General features: G+C 43.7%; 1 protein-coding gene across 8 annotated transcripts in view; it reads right to left on the bottom strand.

Annotated features, from left to right (window-relative positions):
* Positions 1-23,019, bottom strand: part of pcloa (piccolo presynaptic cytomatrix protein a) — a 63,624-nt gene that overhangs the window by 37,168 nt on the left and 3,437 nt on the right. For 6 of the 8 annotated variants that reach the window (XM_046379340.1, XM_046379341.1, XM_046379343.1 and 3 more), the window contains exons 1-3: positions 14,871-15,319; positions 11,757-12,744; positions 9,054-10,073 (exon numbers count right to left, since the gene is read on the bottom strand). In XM_046379340.1, the coding sequence (XP_046235296.1) occupies positions 9,054-10,073; positions 11,757-12,744; positions 14,871-15,082 (2,220 nt within the window). In that variant the 5' untranslated portion in view covers positions 15,083-15,319. Of the gene's footprint in view, positions 1-9,053; positions 10,074-11,756; positions 12,745-14,870; positions 15,320-17,182; positions 17,373-23,019 lie in introns of those variants that run through there. The other 2 variants (XM_046379347.1, XM_046379346.1) reach the window with 2 other exon arrangements.

The raw sequence follows: 23,019 nt of genomic DNA, 5'->3' as shown, positions 1-23,019 counted from the left end.
GAGAACCTTTCCAGGTGCGATCTTTCACGTAAGTGTGACACGCCTGTGTGTATTTCTGTCTGTCTGCTGTGACAAGTTCTCCAAACAGCAGCATGGATGATTCATAAAATTGGAGGAGTCGCTCACATCACCATCTTACAAGGACGTTTTGGGTACCAAGAAGCTGACAAACACCAGAACCCACAGAGACAGGTTTGTGACGGTGTTGATGACTTACGTCTACTCAGATGAAAGGCCTGAAATATCTCAGAAGGAAATGTCAACTTGCTCCCTGTTCTCACATAACATTTCTCAAACAAATACAAACTAATACATGAATGAGTAAGGACAGATTGTCATGTGTTCTTTCATCTCCAACTTTCCATCCTCTTCAAACTTCCTCCAAGGACACAGAAAGAAGACCACAAAAACCACAGACGGCAACCAGAAATTGAGACAAGATGGGCTGTAGCCATACCCATGGATGGTTATTGTTTCCAACTGGGAGTTGGAGTGTTGCGAAGGTCGTGCGGTTCTTTGATTAAGACAAGGGATCCTATGAGGGTTTTACCCATCTAAATATAGATGGAGCTTGGCACAGAGAGTGGGAGAACAAGAGATCGAGAGGATGATGGGACAGATGGATAAAAACAGATGAGCCGATGGAGAAAGAGACACGCAGAGGAAATGTGAGAACATGTGAGAAAAAAAGGGAGATGTTGTGTGAGAGGCAAGAGAGAAACAAGAAGCAGGGAGAATAAGCAAACAAGGTGAAACTAAAGTCAGCAGAAAGGGCACATCATGTGGTGAGGGGAAGGGCGAAGCAACAGAAATGAAAGGAGCTTAATGGTCATTGGAGGTGACTCCACACCAGTTCCTGCCAACAAGCTTAACATTATCACCCTGTAAATCTGCTAATCAATTGCCTGGAAGTCAGGAAAAGCTGAAGTCCATGATGGCGGCCAAGAATGACCTTAAAATGTTAAAGTAAAGATTGAGAATGTATTTGATGTCGCTTAATCTTACAGTGGCTAATGTCTGAGAGACAACAGAGGAAACAGTGACTCAGCGAGCTTGTGTCTGAAAGTAATAACGCCTGTCTACTGTGGCATCATCTGGAGTCATTACTTGGAAACCTGGAAACCTCAGTGTCCCTGTTTACCTGTTTGCAGTCTTCATGCAAAGCTAAGGTAAGCTAAGGTAAGGTAAGCCAACCATCTCCTGGCTGTAGCTTCATAATGAATGGGAAAATAAAAGAGTGGTATTAATCTTCTCATCTTTCTTACAGCCATACATCAATTAAGCATATTTTGCAAAAAAAAAAGTAAAAACAAAACACATCCCTTAAGGATGATGCTGCTGTTTTCATATTGGGTATTGTAGTACTGTACATCGTTATTTTAACACAGAAAAACTGCACATAATTTTGTGGGCACCAAACCCCTACAGTATGTTTGCAGTTTTGAAAGTGCTTCTTTATTGGCTGAATGTTAATAAAAAGCATCTGAACTTATGCAGGTTTGTCTATTTTGCTCTTTGAGAGAAGCATGAACTTATCAGTCATGGGATAAAACATGGGAATGTAATGTTTGCAATCAGCATGTGTCAACAGTGAAAAACTGCTGCGTCAAAGACCACGCAAGTCTAATTTCAATAATTAGTTGTATTAATAATAAGGCTGTTGAAAGATTGTTGAGCTTTAGGCGGCCCTGCTCAAGTCGCCTTTCATCGCTAAAAGTAAAGTCTGGAAGTCGATGCCCTTTTCTCATTGATGAGCATTGCTGGGCGGCCAAATCCATTATAATTCACCAGACTGCAAGCAGAACATCACAGCATCAGCTCCTTTGCAAGCCAAAAAAGATTTTTGTCCTAATAAATATCCCAGCATTATAAATATATGTCCCCATCTTGGAATCAATGGGCCGTACACATGCCTTTAAAGCGATCCCCATTCATGTGTTGATGTCATTTGAATCATGATACTAAATATTATATGAGAGGTGAGAGCCTTAATTTTGAAGAACTGGGCTTTGGACCAGGAGATTGCTGGCTTTAATCCCAAAATCAACAGCGAAATCTGAGCAGGGAAGCTGAATAAATCGAATGCTGTCGTCAAAAAGCCTTTGAGAAAAAGTACTTTTAACCCTCAGCTGCTTAGTAACAAGAACAAGAAAACACTGGCTGTGCTTGTCAGATCCTAGACGGGGAATGTGTGGCACCGTATAGACGATGGATGCAGTGCTGTACGAAAGCACAACAAGCCATTGTCTGGGTAAATGAGGACTGAACAAAAGTTAATTATCCAATTCTTTAATCCTATCTTTTACTTGACTCAAACCTAACAGATGACAAACAAGAGCCTGAATGTGCCTCCTCTCTCTTGACATGAGTGTCAGACCGTGTCGCTGCACTGTGGGTTGATATTAGCCTGCCAGGTGAGTGAAAGAGTGCCAGAAGAGAGAGAAAACATGTGCTTTCCTGAGCATAAGTAGATCTGACACAAAAGAATAGGTGCAAAGCAGCGCCTATGTGTAATCTGAACCCAAGGATTAAGGAGGGAGAGACTTTGTTTCAGGGCATTTTCTGTCTGCATCTGTGTTTGTTTATCTTCAGCTCACTTCATAATCTGTCTGCATGTGTCAGCTTCCTCTCTGAAATAGCAGCTGAGACATTCAGTGACTTTTAGATGCTTTTCTGTCCATGGTTATGAAATACATTTGATTTAAAAAAAAAACAACTGCTGGCTGAGGCTTCATCTTCTTTCATCATCTTATTTATCATATGTGACACTTTTTTCCCCAAGAGCTGCCTTTTGAAATAAATGTTAGCATATTCAGCTTGGGTTTCCACTATGCAAATCAAACCATGAATCCCTTGTTTTTCTAGCTGTTTAGATCTCTATTAATCCTTATTTTTAATATTAAAACATGAGTCTTATCATCTTCATATGGTACAGACTGTGGGAAAAAAAAATGCCGCTTTAACAAAGAATCAAATGATTACATGTAATGTGAGACAGCTTGTGTGATGAACCCACGGGATTATTAGCCAGCTTCATGTAGCGAGCCTCCATTAGCTCACTGTGTTTATTGGATGGTTCAGTCTCATTGTTCATCTTACCCACATATCCAAAACACAGCAGTTTTAACAAAGAAAAGAAAAACCTCACACATGAACCCAACATACACTTCCTGCCAAGCGTCAACTGGTTGACAGGCGAAGTTAGCAACTCACTGATGGACAAAGTCAGACTTCTGATAAAATGGGTTTAGCTTGTATTTTAATGATAATTTTATTTTGTTTTATTTTATTTTAGTTACTTTATTAACCCCAACACTTAACACACGACACTTAAGAACCAACATTGAGATCAAGTGTTGGCGGCTTCCTTTAGTCTCACAAAATCGTGCATGATGTTACAGTTCTTGCTTCATCAGATGCTTCTGTCTGACAGTAAATTCTGCCTATAGGTGCTGCTAATGTGACTCAGAGACGTGAGTCACGAGTGCTAAAGCAAACCACAATAGTCAGGTTGTCACGGCCTGTACTGCTCAGGGCAGCACGGGCTGGCACCCATATCCTTTGTGACACCCCCCCTCCATCCTTTCATCTCCCCCTCCCCCTGCTGGACTCTCTCAGTCACAGTATCCTCTTTTGTCTCTTGGCTCCTCCGTTTTGGGCCTGTCCTCCTCCATGCCACATGTAATCTGTGTGTTTGTGACTCATTTCACAGCATCTTTTACTTTTGTTCCCATTATTACTTGAAAGAAACTGTGTGGTTTTCAGCGTGACTCACACATGTGTGTATTTGCTTATTTTACAAATTGCTATTTAATTGTGAATGAACAAACAGGGGCTGTTTGTGACCAGGATCTACATGTCTCACAATCTGTCAGTCCAACAAGTGCCTTCGGGCTGCACTCCCTACACCATTTTCTATATTCCTAAACAAGGATGAAGGGCATTCCTTAAAAAGTTAATCCACTTTCCTCTCAGGTTTTTTAATGCGCGGAAATGAGTTTTTTGGAGGTGAATCCATTTCCTAATCCTGGCTCTGCTGCTGGCCTCAACTATTGAATATCAATTTTTATGGATGAAGTCAGAGTCAGACACTCCAATCCACAAAGCCAACTTGCTTTTTCAACTCAGATCAGAGACTCTCCTGTCACTGTAGTAAACGCCATGTTCAGGAGGAGAGAGAGAGCAGCAGTCAGGATCTAACAGCTTGTGCTAACTAGATGAGGCTTGTGCCAGAATGTGTGCATTTCCAAGTGTGTTGTGTGTCTTTGCCTGCCTGTTCTTGCCTCTCAGTCTAATCGGGGCTCAGTGCTGGCACACATGATGTCTTGGCTTTTTCCCCCTCTTTTCTCGGCACTAAAGGCTCAGTGGCTAAAATGTGGCCCACGCTAAGAATGCAAGCATCAGTAAATTAGAAAGGGGATAATTGGAGATCATTCTGAAGTAGAGCCGGAGGGGGAGCTGTGTCAAAAGGAAAAGAGGCGGCAGTTTGCAGTGTCTGAAGACAGTTCATTTCAATCACAGCAGTTTCTAAAACAATGATCAACCCTTGTTATAGTCTGAACGAGATCCCGGAGCTGGTAAATATGGAAAATTAACCTGTGTGTGCAACCACCCAGGCAAAACATGAATATGATATGTATAATACATTCCTATTCATGTAGCAGCATTTACACAGTCAGAGCAACTAAAACAACAACGGCCCAACCAAGCACTGCAAACACACACACACAAAACACCTTAGTGTCTAAAAATACCATCCATTTCAAGCCTTCCAAGGTGGCCGAGGGGAGGGAGGGAGGGAGGGGGGAGTCTGGGTTTCCTGGTGCGGCGAAAAGACCCTTTTAAAAGGAGAAAATATGAAAGAGGAAGCACACAAAAGAGCCTGGAGAAAGAGAGAGAGAGAGAGAGAGATGGAGAGATGCCCTGCAGTAGCTTGTGTTCTCCCCTTTGTGGCTCTTTTGTGGCGCTGACTATTTTTATATACTTCAGCATCCTGAGCAAGTGATGGCAAAGCTGTGAGGCAGCTGGACTGTATGGGCCAGATGCACACTAATCTGAGATATACACAAATGAGAATCAAACTACAGTGTAACAAAATCCATCCATCCCAATCTCAATTGGGTCTAGTATACAACTTTTGATTATGTAAAGAGGATAACAAACACACACCAGGCTAAGACTCTGAGTGCACTGGACTGTATGTGTGTATGACAGTCAGATGATACCAAAGACTGTTACTGTGCCCTTCATGTGTAAGTGTGTATTGCATGTATGACGACTGAGGAAGCGTTTATCAGCCAGTGCAAACTCAAGAAGGTTCAGGCTGTGGTTCTTATTCTGTGGTCACACACACACAGAATAACAATGAGCGAGGAAGACACAGGAAACACCACGTAGTGAGTGTGTGTTAGAAGACATGAAAATGTGCATGACCTGGACCTACAAACTAAAACATGCATACACAAACAGACTACATTTGTTTCTGTCATGTGTGAGGACATTAAATTAAATCCCATCACTGAGCTTTAGAGTCATGGACCCACTTTTGTCAAGTATTTAGATTGGCAATTCAGCTAGAGGAAATAAGTGAGGAGTTTTGGACTGAAGCATATCAGTTGCTAAGATCCTCCTTCATCCTCAGCCTTACAGTGTTTAATAATTAAAGCAAAGGAGATTTGATATGTTACAGCCAAGCACAATCTTCTGCAGAGTCAAATACCTTGTAAATATAAATTAGAGCAAAGTGTGAACCTCCAACAAAACATCATTACAAATGATTCATCTGCCAATATAAATAACAATGCACTGATATAAAGAAAAAAGGACATTTAAAATGATTAATGTGCATGTCACGCTTACAGAGTACAGTGGGCACAGGTGCATTCACCCTTAACCACATCACCGTATGATTGCATCTTAAGCTGCAGGCTACTAAATGAACCACAAATTGTTTTTAAGCTTCAGAATGGGAAAAATTCAGCTGTGACTCTCCATATTTCACACAACCTGCTAAGAAAGGTGAGATTTGGTTGGTGTAGGTGACACAGTATGTAGCTTACAGCTTCCTTCCTGAGCCTGAATTCTTTGAGTCATGCTCGTTAGAAAAGTGGTGCCTCTCCCATTTTACGTAAGACTTCCACGACGAGCACACTCATTACTGATAAGGGCAACATGACATGGAGTCTGAGCTCCAGCAACGTCGCTGAGCAGCACTCGACACAGACACACATTTACAGACTTCTACATTAAAGGGAGCGACAGCAGGAAAAGCGAAGGGAAAGCACTAAGGAAGATGTGTGACACTCTTCCTTAGTGTAGAATACGCGTGTTTAAAAAGGAGGATAAGCACCAAGAAACAACTGGCATGAAGTGAGTCTCCTCCTGGCCTCATAAAGCGAGGATAAGATTAAAGGATACAGGGAAAGAAGACCTAAAACAGAGGAAAATGATATCTGAGAAAAGGTGACAAAATAAATCAACATATCACAAAGAGAGACAAAGATGGAGGGAAGAAAGAAAGAGAAAAACCACAAAGGTGAGTCATGAGACACCTGAGTCCAGGATCAAGCCTCGATAGAAATGACAGGCTTCCTGTTGCCCTTTAAATCCTTTTAGGAAACAGAGATTACTCCTACACACACGCATGAATGCATACACACACACACATGTTGACACCTACAGTATTCAACTTCACATCAGCCTGCCCAGTCTGCTTCATACTGAACTGTATGAACTGAACACTAGCAGTCTTGCAAATCAAACACACACACACACACACACACACACATGCGCGCGTGCGTCAGCAAGTGAACCCCTACTGGCAGCCAACATTGTGACAGCAAATGACACAGAAGCGAGTCACAGTATGTAGGGGGTAGATGATGCAGCCAAGGTGCTGTTACGTGTGTGTGGCTTCTACAGCCATATTCCACAAAGTACTGCTGCTTTAGGATTTAAAATGTTCTGATTTTAAACGATTTAAAATGACAAGGTATTAGTCAAAGGACTGATCTACACACAGTTAGCGAAGCAATGGCTTGGATGCCCGTCTCTCCTACATAATTACATTTTTCTCCATGCTTGGCCTCAGCTACCTGTGTTATTCAACTCACCTTTATCTCAGCAAGGAAGTGCAATTAAGATCCGCAGAAAAGGAAAAGAATCTGAAAACTTTAAAGAACTCGAGTCTTTAACACATCACTACTGTAGAGTAAAAGTGAAAGATGGCCATCTTGTTTTGGAATTGGGGTGGGGGGGCATGAGACAGTTTCAATGCATAATAAATAACTACTGTCCAATCTGAAGTGCCACACCAATATAACAGTACATTTTATATTTCTATACACATAGCCACTATGTTAGCACGACAAAAAGTTGATGTAGTTTGACATTAGATGATAAGGTTAAGGTTAATGCTGTTCTCATGTCTGTGTCTTAAATGAGCTAGTTGACAATATCAGTCTGAAGCTCACTAATTAAAATGTTAAATCTCATTTATGCCATTCGTACAAAACACTTAAGTATAAAAATCACAGCTTGCTCACAGAAAGTTAATGCTCCAAGGTGAGAAATAGCCGTTTTCATTCTTTGTGCTAAACCAAGCTGTAGCTTTATGTTTCACAGACAGACATGTCAGCGGTATCGAACTTCAGATCCAGCTCTGACAGAAAACAAATATGCTTATTTCCTAAAATGTCAAATTATTCCTTTTTAAAGTTCACAGACCACACTACTGAAATATAAAATGAGTTCATTATATTTTGAAGGTTTCACCTATATATCTGAGTAACACTTGGAAAATAAAGTATTTATAGTTCTTTCAAGTCGAATCATCATTCCTCTGCCAGACTTTTTCCCCTCTGTTTTCACATGAGACTTTAGTATTTCCTGTAAACAGAACGGAGATGGAGGTCATCCCCAGCTTAGTTCCCCTCGCTGTTACAGAAGTCTCCTCAAAGAGCCAGAAATACACAGCAGATTACTAAAGACACACTAAAACCACCAGCTAACGAAGCCGCTAACACGTGAAGCCTGAGTAGAGCTGCTGGTCCACAAACATGTGACATGTGAATCACATGACACAGACAAATATTAGAAATTTCAAGGAAGGCTGTGTGGATTATGAGAGGTCTACAGGAAATAACCAGGATCCTTCGCATGGGATATGAAGCGGGCATAGCATGTGTGAATATGTTTTGCCTGCGTGCTGAGAAATCACTCAGCCGAAAGCACTTTTTGGCCTCTGTTCTCATGATATACTGAACCTACACCATAGAGGGCCATCTGTTCTGTGGAACTCGACACAGTCTTGTGATGCTGCTTCCGTATGAGACAAAACACCACAGTAACACCAGAAAACCAGTCCCCGCACCTCAGGAGATAAGCAGGCCAAAAGTGTTTGGTTTCCACGTCATCGTTAGGCAAGCTATGACAATGAACCGACACACTCTCATACACACAAAACACACGAAGAAACACACACGCATCATTCAAATACAGCAAGACGTTAATAGGATAAGAAATGTGCTGTCAAATAAGAACAAATGTGCATTCTGTACACACGAGCAGACGTAGTCACACACACACACACACATCATACTGTACACACACGCAGAGTATTCAGTTTCAGAGTCAAGTGTCAATTTTTTCAAGCGCTCTTTGGCGATGAGGCGTCCATTTAAACAGCCTAATCTATCTGCACATTTCAGGCTGTCCTCTCTCCTAAAGAAAGCTTTATAGTAATGAAACGCAGCATAATTGACAGTATCTATTCATTCAGTGGTCAGACGTTCAGATGTTTTTACAGTGTCCATTTGGGATAAACAAATGTACTTAGGACGACTAATAACATCCCAACCTCCTTCGAGAGTACTTTGCTAGATACTAGTGCTGAAAACTCCGCAGCTCCTGATGGTATCTTTACAGTGACCTATTTCAATGAAACATCTAGAGGATGTTTGCATTCTATTTATACACGACAGAATAAATTACTGGTAGGTGCAGTGCGTTGAAAGCTGTCTTAAAACAACTGTAGTTCTAAGGAGGTTTCTTACCTCTCCTAGGTGAGGAGTAGGATTAAATCCACACAGATTGCACACTTTCTTCTTGCACTCGGTGCAAAGGCTGTAGTTGGGTGCGTCTGAAGATCCAACGTTCAGCTCGACGTTACAGAGAGGGCAGCTTTCCCTGACTGCTGGGGCTGAAGCAGCTGAGGCTTTCTCCTCCTGCTCCACAGAAATGGTTCTGGGGGGTTTCTTGGACTTAGCTGGCGGGGTGTCAGGAGCAGGGTCCGAATCAGGAGGAGACCCAGGAGGAGAGAAGGGGGAGTCAGGTGGCGAGCCGGGACCAGAATCTGGAGGGGAACCTGGTCCGGAGTCAGCTGGGGAGTCTGGCGGCGACCCCGGTGGAGAATCTTCCACCTTCTGGTCCTCCCCAGTGACAATACTGGTGGCTGAGCTCAAGAATGACGATCCGAAGCTGAACATCTGAGAAGCAGCGGCGGGAGGTTTTGTCGACTCTGTCAACCCTCCAAAACCTCCAAACAACTTCCCAGCCACTGACTCCTCTTGCTTTGACGGGGCCTGCGCTTGAGGTTTCGACGATTCAGTCAAACCAAACCCACCAAACAGTTTCCCTGTTACGGACTCAGCAGCTTGTGAAGCAGGTGCAGAAGGTTTAGCAGCATCTGTTAAGCTTCCCAGACTGATACCACCAAACCCCCCAAAAAAACTGGAATCTTGCTTGGCTTTAGCTGGAGACTGCTGTGGACTGGACTTGGGCTGAATGGGCCGGCCTGTCTTGGGGTCGATTTTTGGGGATCCTCCCGCTGAGGAGCCTGGGGAAAGCGGTCCAGGAGAGGCAAGACCAGGGGATTTCTGCCTGGGTGTGGTTGGCGGCGTTAACCCTTGGTCAGTTGTACTCTGCTGCTTTATTAGCAGCTTCCCGGGCTTTCCAGGTGCCTGTCTCTGGGGCGAGGGTGGGGCCGAGCCTTGTTTGGGTTTTGTCATACCAGGGGGATCCATACCACCCATCGCTCGCTGCATCTGGCAGTTCAGACACAGCCATTCCTTACCCTGTGCATGAAACAAAAGATGGGTTATATTTGACTGGAACAAATTTCCCCACCGTTATGAGCACAGGCATCAATGGCATGTGTAATTACTGAATATGCACAGGCAAGCATACCCAATTAAATCCCTAAAATTACTGTTTTCGTGTTGTTTAGAGTAAAATAAATACAAATTCAGAGACATGTCCATTAATTAGTGTTTCAGATGATGCTGAATCCCATTTCCCCAGAAAAATCGCTTCTTATAATATGAGAGAATTCAAATCTGGCAATATTAACATAAATGTTAAACACTGAAAAAAAGCTACAGCATATTTATATTTACACAACAAAGACATTTTTGTGTTTTTTTTATATATTAAACATTTCTAATTAGATTAGCCTAAAAATTTGATATTTCTTCAAATGACTGTTTGAATCTGGAGAAATAATATCAACAGACTGTGAGCAGAAAGGCACATATAATTAAGGTATCAAAGCCATTTGTACTGTCAGTTTGTACAGGTGTTGTATATGTTAGACAATAAAAAACAGTTTCATACAGGATATCTCAATACCCGTTTCCAAAACACCTGACTATACCACAGTGCTCTTTGTTTAGTGTACAGGATATCTACCTGGTTCCCACCATGTGCAAACCGCACTGTTTAAAAGGGCCAGTGTTGACAGTTTGATCAGTATCTAGAACAGAACAGTGTGTGAGCTTTGTCCGTAATGGTTCTTGGATATAATTTAAACAGAGATGAGGTCAATTCAACCAGCCTAAAACATATACTTAAAAGCATATGGCAACTGCACACAACAGTAAATTTCTAGTGACGTTATCCTTAATTGAAAACCAAAGAAAATCAACTTCCTGTGCTGATCAACTGGCCCCAGATGGACAGTACTATCTGAATGGTGACAATTCCCAAGAAGAAGCTCTAACAGAAGGAACCAGTCACTCTGCTGTGCTTTAATCATGGCCCACCAGCATTTACCGTCCATGTGTGACGGAGTGTCCTCACAGGCTGGCACAGCATCTTCCTGTGGCCATGACATGAGTCACCTTGATCAACATTCTCCGGGTCCATATGGTCCCTCTGTTCAGTGTGCCGCTCTTATGAGCTACACTCCCTCCACTCAGGCTGCGAGAACAGCAATATGCTGCTAACGGGCAGAAAATACAATCTTCTCCTCAACAAATCGATCGCCCTTGTTTTTGAAATGTCACCATTTTATCTATTTTAAACATGCAACAACCTTCAATAATCTCTTTTGTTTCCTATTCAGAATTTCTTCTGTGTTTATCACAGAGTAATTGTGTGGTGTTAATTAAACTCTTCCTTCTTGTAAGAAAAACTGCATTTTTAATCTGAGTACATAAACTTCTAAGATTACATTTTTGCAGTGTAATGTTGACTGAAAACTGCAAACAGACTGGATAATTTGATATTTCACACACAGAAAATGTAGTAATGTGTGACCTTTCCCACACTCTGCCATCAATAACATGAACTGTCTTCTGTATTATTAGTATACCCGGCAGCGGACCGGAATATTGTCCGACCATAGATTATTTATCATTTGGAAAAGTGACAGCCATAGTGCTCACATCAATATAAGTCACAGGACTTTATTGATGTGAGTTCAAGATTTTGAAAAGAAAATGAAAACAAAAGAAAAAAGCAAGAAATCTCTGTCTTACCGCCGAGTCTGGGGGGCTGAACCCACAGAGGCTGCAGACCTGGTTCTTACACTCAGTGCAGTTACTGTAATTAGGTGGGTCCTTAGATCCAGTGTTCAGCTGAGTGGTCTTACACAGAGGACAGAGTCCACCTTCAGGCTTTCCAGCCCCCTGCTGACTAGGAGGCCCTCCAGTCTTAGATGGCTCTCCAGGATGAGTCCCAGGTTTCCCGGGTCCTTGTTGAGGGGGCCCACCTTTTTGCTGGGGAGGGCCACCCTGTTTGGTGCCTTGACCTGGTGGTCCTTGACCTGGTTTGGTGGCCCCTGGGGGTCCTTGGCCAGGTGGCCCCTGACCTTGTCTGGGTCCCTGACCAGGGGGCCCCTGACCTGATTTGGGTGCCTGTCCTGGTGGTCCCTGACTTTGCCTGGGTCCCTGACCAGGGGTCCCGTGACCTGATTTGGGTCCCTGTCCTGGTGGTCCCTGACCTTGCCTGGGTCCCTGACCAGGGGGTCCTTGCCCCAGCTTTGGCCCCTGTCCAGGAGGGCCCTGACCCTGTTTCTGAGGTGCTCCCTGCTGTGGTCCTTTTGGACCGGGCCCTTGCTGGGGGCCCTTGCCTGGTGGCTTTCCTCCCTGTTTGGACTCAGGTGTAGCAGATGCATCTCCCTCTTCCTCATCCCCAAATAGTCCAAACTTGGGCATGTTAACAGAGTCGCCCATGGAAGATATGGAGGAGGACACAGAGGAAGTCATGGATGACACGGCACTGAGCGGGTTGGCCCCGCTGAGGAAACTGGAGCCAAACATGCCGGACGACTTAGTCTCTGGGTCTTTTGGCTCCTGCCGGAATCTGGACTCAAAGAGGCTGAGGGATGAGGGGCTGCGGCCCGGCGTGGGCTTTCCAGGTGGGCCCTGGTTGAAGGCGTCTACAGTGCGGCTCTTACTGAGACCTGTAGGGCCCCTGGAGGCCCCTACCTGCTGGGAGCGCTGCTGGGCATCAGATTCGGAAGGTCTGGAAAACAAAAACAGAACAAAAGGGGTCTTTGTTAGCACGACTGTTACTGCTGGTGTTCATTTGTGTTTACTTTGGTAATATGAGAAGAACTTTAGCACCAACTCTCAAACGCCAAAATAAAAATGTAACTGTCGACAGCTTCAGACTGGATAGTTCTGAAACATATTTCCTTTAGCTGCCTCATCCTTTAATTGGTCATTCTGATGTCTGTGGTGGTGATCAACTGACGTTACAATTGTAAAGACAAGAACATAACTAGCTCTCCGTCAAATCAAACCAAATGCAAACATTTATACTAACACAAGACTGACATTTACAAAGAATCTGTCCATCATGATTATGAGATAACCAATAAATTAGATTATGATGAAACAAAATTGTTTCTCTTTTGACTAAAAAAGGGTGTGGATGTGATTTGGACAGTTACCCTTCAGTTTTTCACCTTAAACAACAGAGTTACTTCATGTATTTACTAACTCCTCTGCCTTTACTGTAGCTTCATTGTGCCAATAATAAAAGGTTAAGACCACAGCACTAGCACTCTGTGATTGCTAGCCCTTTCAACACGTCAGTGAACACGAAATGTGTAGCCAGCAGCCCTCGGGTAAAGCTGACAGGAAAGTGAATACTGCTGAATGACATGGAGCGTAGATCACCGAGATAGAGAGCGAAATGCTCGGCTCCAGAGGGGTAAGCTGAGACATCTTTGTTAGCTCAGGCCGAGCGACATGCACAACCTACACACCATGCTAATCACAAGCGTGAAAGTCAGCGTTAGCTCCACAGTGAAATGCATCAAATGGGCCGATTGGAAATATTGCTGATGTGTGCATGAAACATACTGGTTTCTTAAGCTGTTGTTTCCGAGTCCCTGATGCTTCAGCCTTTATGTCTGTGAAAACTTTACAATCCCAGACTCTGTAATGAATACAGCATTTGATTTTCTTTTATTTTTACAATGTGCACAGCGTAATGCATGATTCTAAATGGTAAGAACCCCGCACACATTATAAGCAGTTGTGTTGCAATGCCAGCTGTAGGCCAGTCCAGAGGAGAGTGTGTTTCAGCACCACGGACAGCGACCACACTCTTCCAGGACTGATGCCTCAACAACAGAAGATCAAATCTGACTTTTACTTCAGAAAGCAGGAGGAGGGAAGTCTGCGAGTGATGACATTAACGCTGCTGCTCTATTTATAGTCATATTAATATTGATGCACCCCCTCCCCCCCATCTCCAGCTCAGATATAAATAACAGTCACCCCCCCTCCATTTGGAGCCAATTAGCCTCACCGCCCACCGTGTCATTTTGTCACATATCGAGGAATCTTTCTTTCTGTCTCTCTTTGTGTAAACAGTATTGTAATTCTGAAGCATCGTGAAGCTGGCAGCGTCTTGTTTTCATGTGTAGCTTTTCTGCTTCCACCACAACAACACACAGCATCTCTCACACACAAGCGACTCCGATCCAGTTCGGTACGAGCAGACGGTGTGATTGGTAATCTCAGAGAGCCTGTGCACAGCTGATGGGGGGTTTTGTTTAGCTCGGTGTCAAGGCGTCGTTCAGATGCGGTGGGAGTAAAGAAAAACAACAAAACTGGGCACGACAGATTTTCCTACCCAGCAGGCATTTCGGAAATTTCGCACAGATACGGAGGTGTGTCTCTTACGCTTTGATCACACACACACACACACACACACACACACACGCACACACACACACGCACACACACAGTCAAACAATTCAGTCTCATTTCAGACGTTAAATCTTAGAAAAGCGGCCAAAACGAGACGTGTGCATCCACGTAAGCGCACACAACGTTCGGCTTATCAATTGAACGTGCCCAGCCAACATCTGAGCTGTATCAGGGGAGAGGATCTTTCTCAGACACGCAGATCATCAGATGTTAAAGATAATCTATTGAGCTCTAAGAATGGACTCTTGGGGCGGTCGGGGGGATTAAAAATGGGCGTGAACGGGCTCTCTGCCTCCTTATGGCATCTCAGATACCTTCCAAACGATGCTTCACACAACCACAACACATCCACTCGTTCCCCTCTCGCGTCTGGTTAGTGTGGGTATTTTAAGTGCATCTTAAAAATGCTGGAATAAAAAGCCCTGCCTTCGTGCAGATGCTGCGCCTCCGGGCTGCCTGCCTTGCGCCCTTGACATCGCCGCGGCCAGCTGCCTCCTCTCCTCCTCGCTGAGTTCATTCAGGTTTACCGGAGTGCCTTCGGGAACCCGGACGAAGCCGCCCTTCCCGTCAGGTGCCAGCCCCTCTGGTAGCCCAGACGGCGGCCCTTCGCCTCCCTCTAGGCTCGCTTCGTTCCCCATGATCGACCCCTCCCGTCCCCTGTATTCGGATCAATGCACGATCCGAGTCGATCCGTGTTCTTATGTCCAAAGAGCGCAGCGCAGGCGGCGTCCCTCGGTGTCTCGGAGCATCTCAGATGATTTCTTTTCAGCGGTTATTTTCCTCCCCCGTGCCGTCTTTCCAGTCCTCTCGTTTCTCCTTGTTTTTCTGTGTCGCGCATCTCTGCAGCTGTACACCACAGTTACCACAGTTTTCCGTGAGGGGGTCTCTGGTTTACTATTGCTCACAGTCACAGAAGGTGGTTTCCGGTAGAATTGACAAAATAAAATCCTAATTAACCGGCATTGGTGTAAATGGACCTAATCAGTATTGTACAATGGAGGGGAAAAAACTCCCGATCTACCAAAGGTAGAATCTACAGTTAACATTGATTGAAAACTGTGACATTCGCATACAAATTAGCTCTTCACCTATAAATTCTAGACGCGATTTCCGGTTTGCCACTGTAGTACTCTATTCATTTTAACCTCCGATAGAATATTTGAAGGCTTTTATATTGATGCCAAACTAGTTTTACTTCCGATCTTTTCTATGTAGTACCGGCTATATTGACGCAGATCCCCCAACAGCCTCTCCTGCTCACCGCGCATGCTCCGCCTCTGACAGGTGATCAGAAGACATCAGCGGAGGAAAATGTGTTTTTAAAGGGGACTAACTCAACTAAATGTGTCTATGAGATGTGGTTTGATTGTTTAAAGAGTCTAGGCGGAACAAGACACGAGGGGTCAGTGATATTTTTCTCTTGATCCTGATTTTAAAGCAGAAAGGAGAGACTTGTGTGTTTGTGGGTCAAGTGGAAGTTCAAAGCCTACAGTGTGAATACCATAACGTCTCTCAGATGTCATAGCGTCAGAAAAATGCCATTTGTAGTGTGTCTTCATTCATCTAGGACTGACCATTCAGTTCGCGTGGCCACAAAATGCCATATACCTAATTTGAGGGGAAACTGATGGGTTGAAATATTCAGAAATGCACATAAGAAATCTTTTAAAGTCCTTAGATGGCTCATAACAGGAAGAATGGATCCGCTTTGTTTGTTTAATGCCTTGTTTTATATCTAAACCCTGATATGTTAACGTGGAACTGAAGGCTGGCAGAAGCATGTGGGGAACCATGGTTGACTGTAGCCAGATAAATCACAGTGAATTCTTTATCTCCTCTTGTGAAGAACCGATCACAGGTGTTATCGTGCAGAAGGCTGCATGTGATGAAATTAATATCAAAGCTCACTAATGAAAAGGCAACACGGAGACTGCAGCATCTACCACTACATGAACTTGAGAGCAAAATTATGCAGTGCATTTGCATCACGTCAGACCGCATGCTGAAAATGACTGCAAAACACATGCAGTTTTATTTAAGCCGCACTGTACTGAGAACATGCACAGGCAGTCACCAGATCCAGCGAGTGGGATATTAAAAATACGTCGGCTCGGCTGTACATCAAGCAGATGTGTTGCAGTATGACAGCGAGTGCTCATTTGTTGTGTTGTCTGCGGAGCTCAGGGGCAGATGTGTCCTCTGTGCACCCAGCTCAGAGCCCTCAGTACCTGGGCGGGGACTCTGCACCATGGGAAATACAGCAAAAACATAGCAAAAGACCAATAGACCCCCACACCCCACCCCACTACATGGAAAAGCCTCTGTATAAAAGCATTAAGTGCCCTGTCACACCACAGATAGACCATGTGATGACAGTTCGGCAGTGTGTGTTCTGTATGGGGCTTTGATGCTGTTTGTGCATCTAACTGTTTGATTTTAGGTCAAAAATGAACAACAAATAAAAAAAAAAAAAGATAATAACAAAAATAGCACAACTAGCCAGCTATAGCTTGCATGGTTCTGACCAAAGGTAATAAAGTCTACCCACTGGCACAAGTTGACATCCAGTTTACTTTAATCTGGGGGGCATTTGCTGGGCCTTTTCTGCTTTTCTTGCAAAATCAACATCAACACTGCGTAAACAATAAGGTGTTGCATGTGTCAAAATCCTCAACCAACCCATCAACCAAAGATGGGTTAAATTCAGTGTGTGTAAAAAAATACTGCTAAGAAGTTACCTCCCCTGATCGGTTGTGGTCACAGGGTTCAAATCCAACCTCCACCCTCACCATCTCTGTTCATGTGCTGTTTCTTCCCAGCCTTCCCCGTTTCTGTTTTCTTTATCCGCACATTTAGAATCAAGTTCTCCTAATCTCCTTGGCTTTACTATATATACTGTATAGATGTCCCTCCTCTTCCTCCTTGTCCTCCCCACCTCAGTGTTTGTGTAGGCAAAGGTGAGGTGTGGTTTCCGTCTCCGGTGATAAACGACAGTAGTGTGACGACCGCTATGCTCCTCCCCTTTCTTCCCACTGACCGCTGAAGCGTGGCCTGATTGTCTCTACGCTGTGAGGCGGAAGCGGCTCGTGCACGCGTGCTCTCGCTGCCCGCTCTCCTCCGTATCTATCTCACCCACACGTTCACATAAACACACTGACTGAAGCATCCAGTCGTGCAAAACAAACTCAGTCACCCAGACGGATGGATGGACGGGGGGGACAGACAGCCATGCGCGCACACACACACACACACACACACACACACACACACACACAGGTGTAAACGCACAACATCAAACACAGGCCTGGGGACAAGCGCTCTGTGAGCCATGTGCAAAGCCAGCAGTTTATACAGACACACACACCTGCATACAGTGTACACAGAGCAGACTCACTAGCACAGAGCCATCAGGGCCCTTCAAGCAGATTTCTGTTAGAGAGTAAACTAAACGTTGAGTGTTTATCTGTTAGCGAAATGCATCAGAATTCTACATAGTTAAACACGCTGAAGTATTATCAATAAAAAAGTACTCAAAGCAGGATGTCAAAAGTAAAAGTACTCTGCAGAAAAACTGCCCATCACTGATTATATGATTATATAACATTGGTGGATTGTGTTGTAGCAGTTCAGGTCAGCCCTGCTGCACACATTTTCTTCGACTTGTTCGTTATTTTTTGCTTTTTGTCATGATGTGGGAGAGTTTTACCTCTTTGGGTCTTGAGCAGGGAGGATTAAAGGAGAAATGTCTCTTTGACGTAACTAATGCACAGACACCTGAGATCTGATCAGGGACCCTAACTAGAAACTCCTTTTTTCTAAAGGATCGCAACCCCAAAAGGTTTGGAAACAGCATTTCAATCTTTGGTAACTCACTGTATTTTTTTAGCATATTGTGTACTTTTTAATATAAAAACTGTCACTAACTCATGACTCCTATGAGGAAGGTGTGGTGGAATAAAAAGTACAACATTTCCCTCTGAAATGTAGGGCATTTTAGGTATAAAGTTGCATAAAATTTGAATGGTTAAATGAAACTGTAAAACAGTAAAATTGTAGCTGTACCACTGATTTTATACCGATCAGCTTCTCTCCTGGACGTTTACAGTTTGTGGATACACATTTGTTCTTGCTGATGTAATTTGAGTCTTGTAACCAGATAACACACACTGCACTGTGTTCATTAAATTTGAATACTCAGTTGGGTATGAGGCAAAGACATGAACAAAGGCAGTTTCTTGAGCTGCACATATCAGTTGAACAGTTAAAAAAAGCCACTTTAAATTCTGAACGACATCTTCCTAAACACAAGTTTTCACATGAAGATAATTCAGCAAAGACATCCCTGTGGATCTATGATGTCAGACATACATGCACCACAACAGCTCTTTTCCCTTGTGTTAAGGTGGAGTTCTTGTCCAAAAAGCTACTAGAACCATCCCTGGAGAGATTCAACTCCTGTTTCAGTCCAAAAACAAGTTGTTACTTCTGCAAAAGACAAGCAGAAAAAAGTCACATACCTTTACTTTAGTGTTAACGAGTCGCAGTGTGTTTCTGGTGGTATCCTTGAAGTTAAATGTGTGTGTGTGATGAGTTCGGGTGGCTCCCGGGTGACGTTGTGCCTACAGGTGATGTTTCATTTCTCGTCTATTAGGACTGAGCCCGAGCCTATTAGCAACGTGGCACATGCCTAATTCCTCCCTCAACGCCAATTTCTCTTGACCAGTGAGACATTGCGGACTAAAAATACCTTTAAAGTCACAGAGGCTCCCTTCCTTTCCTCGCTCAGTCTTACGATCTGGTACATACATGCGCACCGGGTGCACCTGCTGCCAGCACACAAACACAAGCCCTGACACAGACAAAGACACACACTCATGCACAGACATAAGAGGTCCCCCTAATCCTCTTTTCTTCTGAGAGATAGGCCAATCACAGGCTGCTCTGGGTACACTGCAAGCTGTTTTCTCTTACACACAGTGCATGAAGTCCTGCTGTAACTCTCGGCTGTATGTGAGGTAAACTCACTGGCAATCAACTGAAACAACAAAACAAACAAGCAGAAAAAAGGCTTCCAAATCAATTATTCATCCCCTGCCAAACTACATTTTACCCCCCAGAATACTCTCCAAAAGCTGCATCGAGAAGCCATAACACCTCCATCTGTTGAAGCCAGTAGCAACACAAACAAGGGAGGTGTGTGGTAAAACTGCCGCATTACAGAAAACATATGATTTCCCTGCAGTATTTGAGAAATAGGCTGTAATATTTTTCTCAGAGCATGCAGAGCTTCTTTCCAGCTGAATTCCCTGTGAATAATGTTCTTCGCTCCCTGGAGGCACACAAAAGATTCTGATTCAGAGACTCAGCACAATGCCAGAGTTATACAAGTGTCTTTTGTTACACAGTATCACAGCAGCGCAAACACAAAGCCATGAGCGTACAGAGTCAAGAAGACGCATATGTGTGTGTGTTGAAGTGACAACAATCCAGAATTAACGTCAGAGATTTTAGGACATGAAGTGTGTAAAATATCACCGACATGAGCTTAAAGTGAAATCAAACACGATGTGCATCGGTTGTTTGGAGGCTTAACAGTCTTTCTGGTCCACATCACCTGTCCTCATCTCAGGACTGAAGTGGATTTAAAAGGTGCATGGAGTCATTAAGAGATCATAGCTTTCACCTCTAACTCTCCCGTCTAAAGCGATCTCATCTCTCAAGGGTAAAGATTCTAAATTTTGGACAGTGAAACGGAAATCAGTCTCTGTAGGATTTGCTTCAAGGAGGTTGTTATGGTGCTCAGGTGAAGGGCACGGGAAGGAGACTTAACTGTTAATATGATTTACTGGTCACTGTCTGGAAGCCAATCTGCAAAGCCCAGTGGCTGATTCACGTAACAACTGCGTGTCCTTCTGGCCGGTGTGCAGGGTTAACAGTGAGGTGTGAACGGCGTAAAACTACTGAAGAACATGTAGTCATATCTAAGCAGTCAGAGCGACATCCCTGAGCCTGGCTCAGTTGGTGCAAGGCCGTCTTTCTCACAGCGCTTCCCAGAGATCGCTCAGATAGTGTCACAGCTCTCTGATGTCTTGTTCCTTGGAACTTTTAATTCCTGCGAGTATACCAGTCATTGTCTGCGTCTGTTCAATGGAGGCTGCTCGTGCTCATTAACAAGGTTTTCTGCAGCGTATTCCACACAAGCTGCTGCCAGAAATGAAAACACATCACAGGAGGATATTTCTGGATGATAAAGACGCACTGACAGTAAAACTGTCCAAAAAAAAAGCAAAAAAAAAAGCAAAACCCTTCATGGTTATTCGCTTTCTTGCAGACATGAGATGACTAATATCACTCTCATGTCTGCATGCTAAATATAAAGCCTTTGCCAGCAGACGTTAGCTTAGCACAGAAACTGGAAATGGAGGTTGGGGCAATTAGCCTGTCGAAAACAAGTCAAAATCCACCTACAGGCACCGTCTAATGCCCGAAAAGCCAATTAAAAGCTAATTAGCTTAGCTTAAACTACATGATGGTTTCACTGCCTCAGTGTTTCTTATTTGCCATAATATTTAAGTCACTTCCTGGTATACAATAGAAATAATAATGCTTAAATGAGAGAGTGTAATGTGGCAACAACGTGCATGAAGTTAAATATTTGTGAGGATTTTGACTTTATTCTTGCGTTACCTCACTATTGTTAAATTTTCTATTGAGCTCGTCAGTCAGCTAATTCGAGTGGAAGGAAAACATGGAAGCCTAAACAACATTACACCATCAGCCAAGACTTTTGTTTTTTCGACTGGACAGAGCGTCACGGCGAGGCAACCAGCAGAAACTCCAGGAAGTTCAGTTCAGCTCCAGGCCAAGAAACAGTCTGACACATAACCCTTCTGCAAAACCACAACCTGTCATTTATTTACATTTCTTTTTCTTGCACCGATTACACAAACAAATGGCAGCGTAAGCGATTTATGCACTTGCTTTGCTTGTAGGCTGTTATTTTGGGCAGAGTTTTATTCTAAGGTAAGCTAACCACCTCCTGCCTTCCCTCCTTCCCAAAATGTTGATCTATTCTGATCGTTTTAAAACAAAAATATTCTCATAACATTCTTTAATCAAGCTTTATAGTTCTTGAACAGCAACTAAACCAGTGCTCAGAACATAATCGACATTGGTAACATGTGTTGTGTTAACATCCAAACTGTGTGAAACAGCTCGCATCTGATTCGTGCCTCTCATTGCTTTTCGAGTGTAATTTTCTTTGGAGGAATGTGGCATTTGAGAAAACCTTCAAAAGCACAGCTCGCCAGCATAATGGATTTGCGGTTTCGCCTCCTCCCCTCATCTCCCACTCGCAATCCAAATTCCACTTTCATTTTTCTTAGTGAATTGACAGCAGCTGACATCTTAACTAATGCTGCTCCAGGATCTAATGGGCTGATTCATCAGTTGCGGAAGAGGACTGCGAGTAGTCCTTTAGGAGAAAAAAAGAGAGCTCCAAGAAAGGGTTGAGAGATAATGTCAAAGTAATGTGGGTTTGAATACCAATCAAGCCATACGCACCCCCGCAGCTCATGAATCATTAACAGCACACACCTGTTGTCAAGGTGGTGCGTCACAGCCAGTGACGTCATCGCTTTTCAGCAAGGGGGTAAGTCCCCTGAGTTCAGCTGGACTGAACACGGATGAGTCACACTCTAAATGTGTGCGCGTAAATACAAACACAGCACATTAGGAAGGTAACAAGGAGCTTACATAAAATACTCTCCTGGGGAAACATTCCAGATACTATCTCGACCTTAATGAAATCATTTTTGCTTGGCTCATAGTGTTACTGAGGTTATACCCCCGAAAGCTTTGGTAGTCCTTGATGATTTACCAAGTCCTTGAACGAAACCCTGCAGCCCAAGGTGCCTCCAGAGGCAGACAGGAATCGATCATCGATCACCTCGTCAATCCACAAGCAATCGGCAAATGCAGAGTGTGTGGGGTCAAACTGGTGCGAATCAGTTTGGTCTGCGCCTGGCTGTGCAAGGTGTCCCAGTTTATGACTCCCAGCCTTGTAGCTCCATGTGGAGGACGTAGCATAAATCACGGCCTCTTGACGACAGACAGGGAAACGGCATACCCAGAGGGCACTGAGTATACAGTGAAGCTCCAGGGAATATATGTGCAGAGAGACGAAGCGCTCGGTGATGTGATTAGTATTTGAAAACGAAAGGAAAACATAGCTGAGTAGTTGTTGTTTTAGTCCAAATGAACATGTCTTGAAACGTACTGGATTGTATTTGACATCCTTATAGTCATACTTTAGTTCATCTGTATTAAAAGGGACTGTATGGAAATTGAGAAAGCAAAACCTTCCACAGAGTTACTGGGCTTCGATTGTTTTCATCACCAGTCAATCAGATGATTATTTTCACCAATTCCTCCTCAATTCCTTGATCATGTTATATCTAGTTGGACTTTGCTCTTACAAAGTGAGACTGAAATCAAAAATATAACACCACAGTATCTATTATGCTTGCATATACTTTTAAGACAATTTGGGCCAGTCCAGTGAAAGCAATCAGTG

The sequence above is a fragment of the Scatophagus argus genome, chromosome 22 (assembly GCF_020382885.2).
Source record: "Scatophagus argus isolate fScaArg1 chromosome 22, fScaArg1.pri, whole genome shotgun sequence".
Classification (NCBI taxonomy): Eukaryota; Metazoa; Chordata; class Actinopteri; family Scatophagidae; genus Scatophagus; species Scatophagus argus.
Note: the sequence above shows the minus strand (reverse complement) of the source record. Positions and strands in the feature narration are given on the sequence as shown.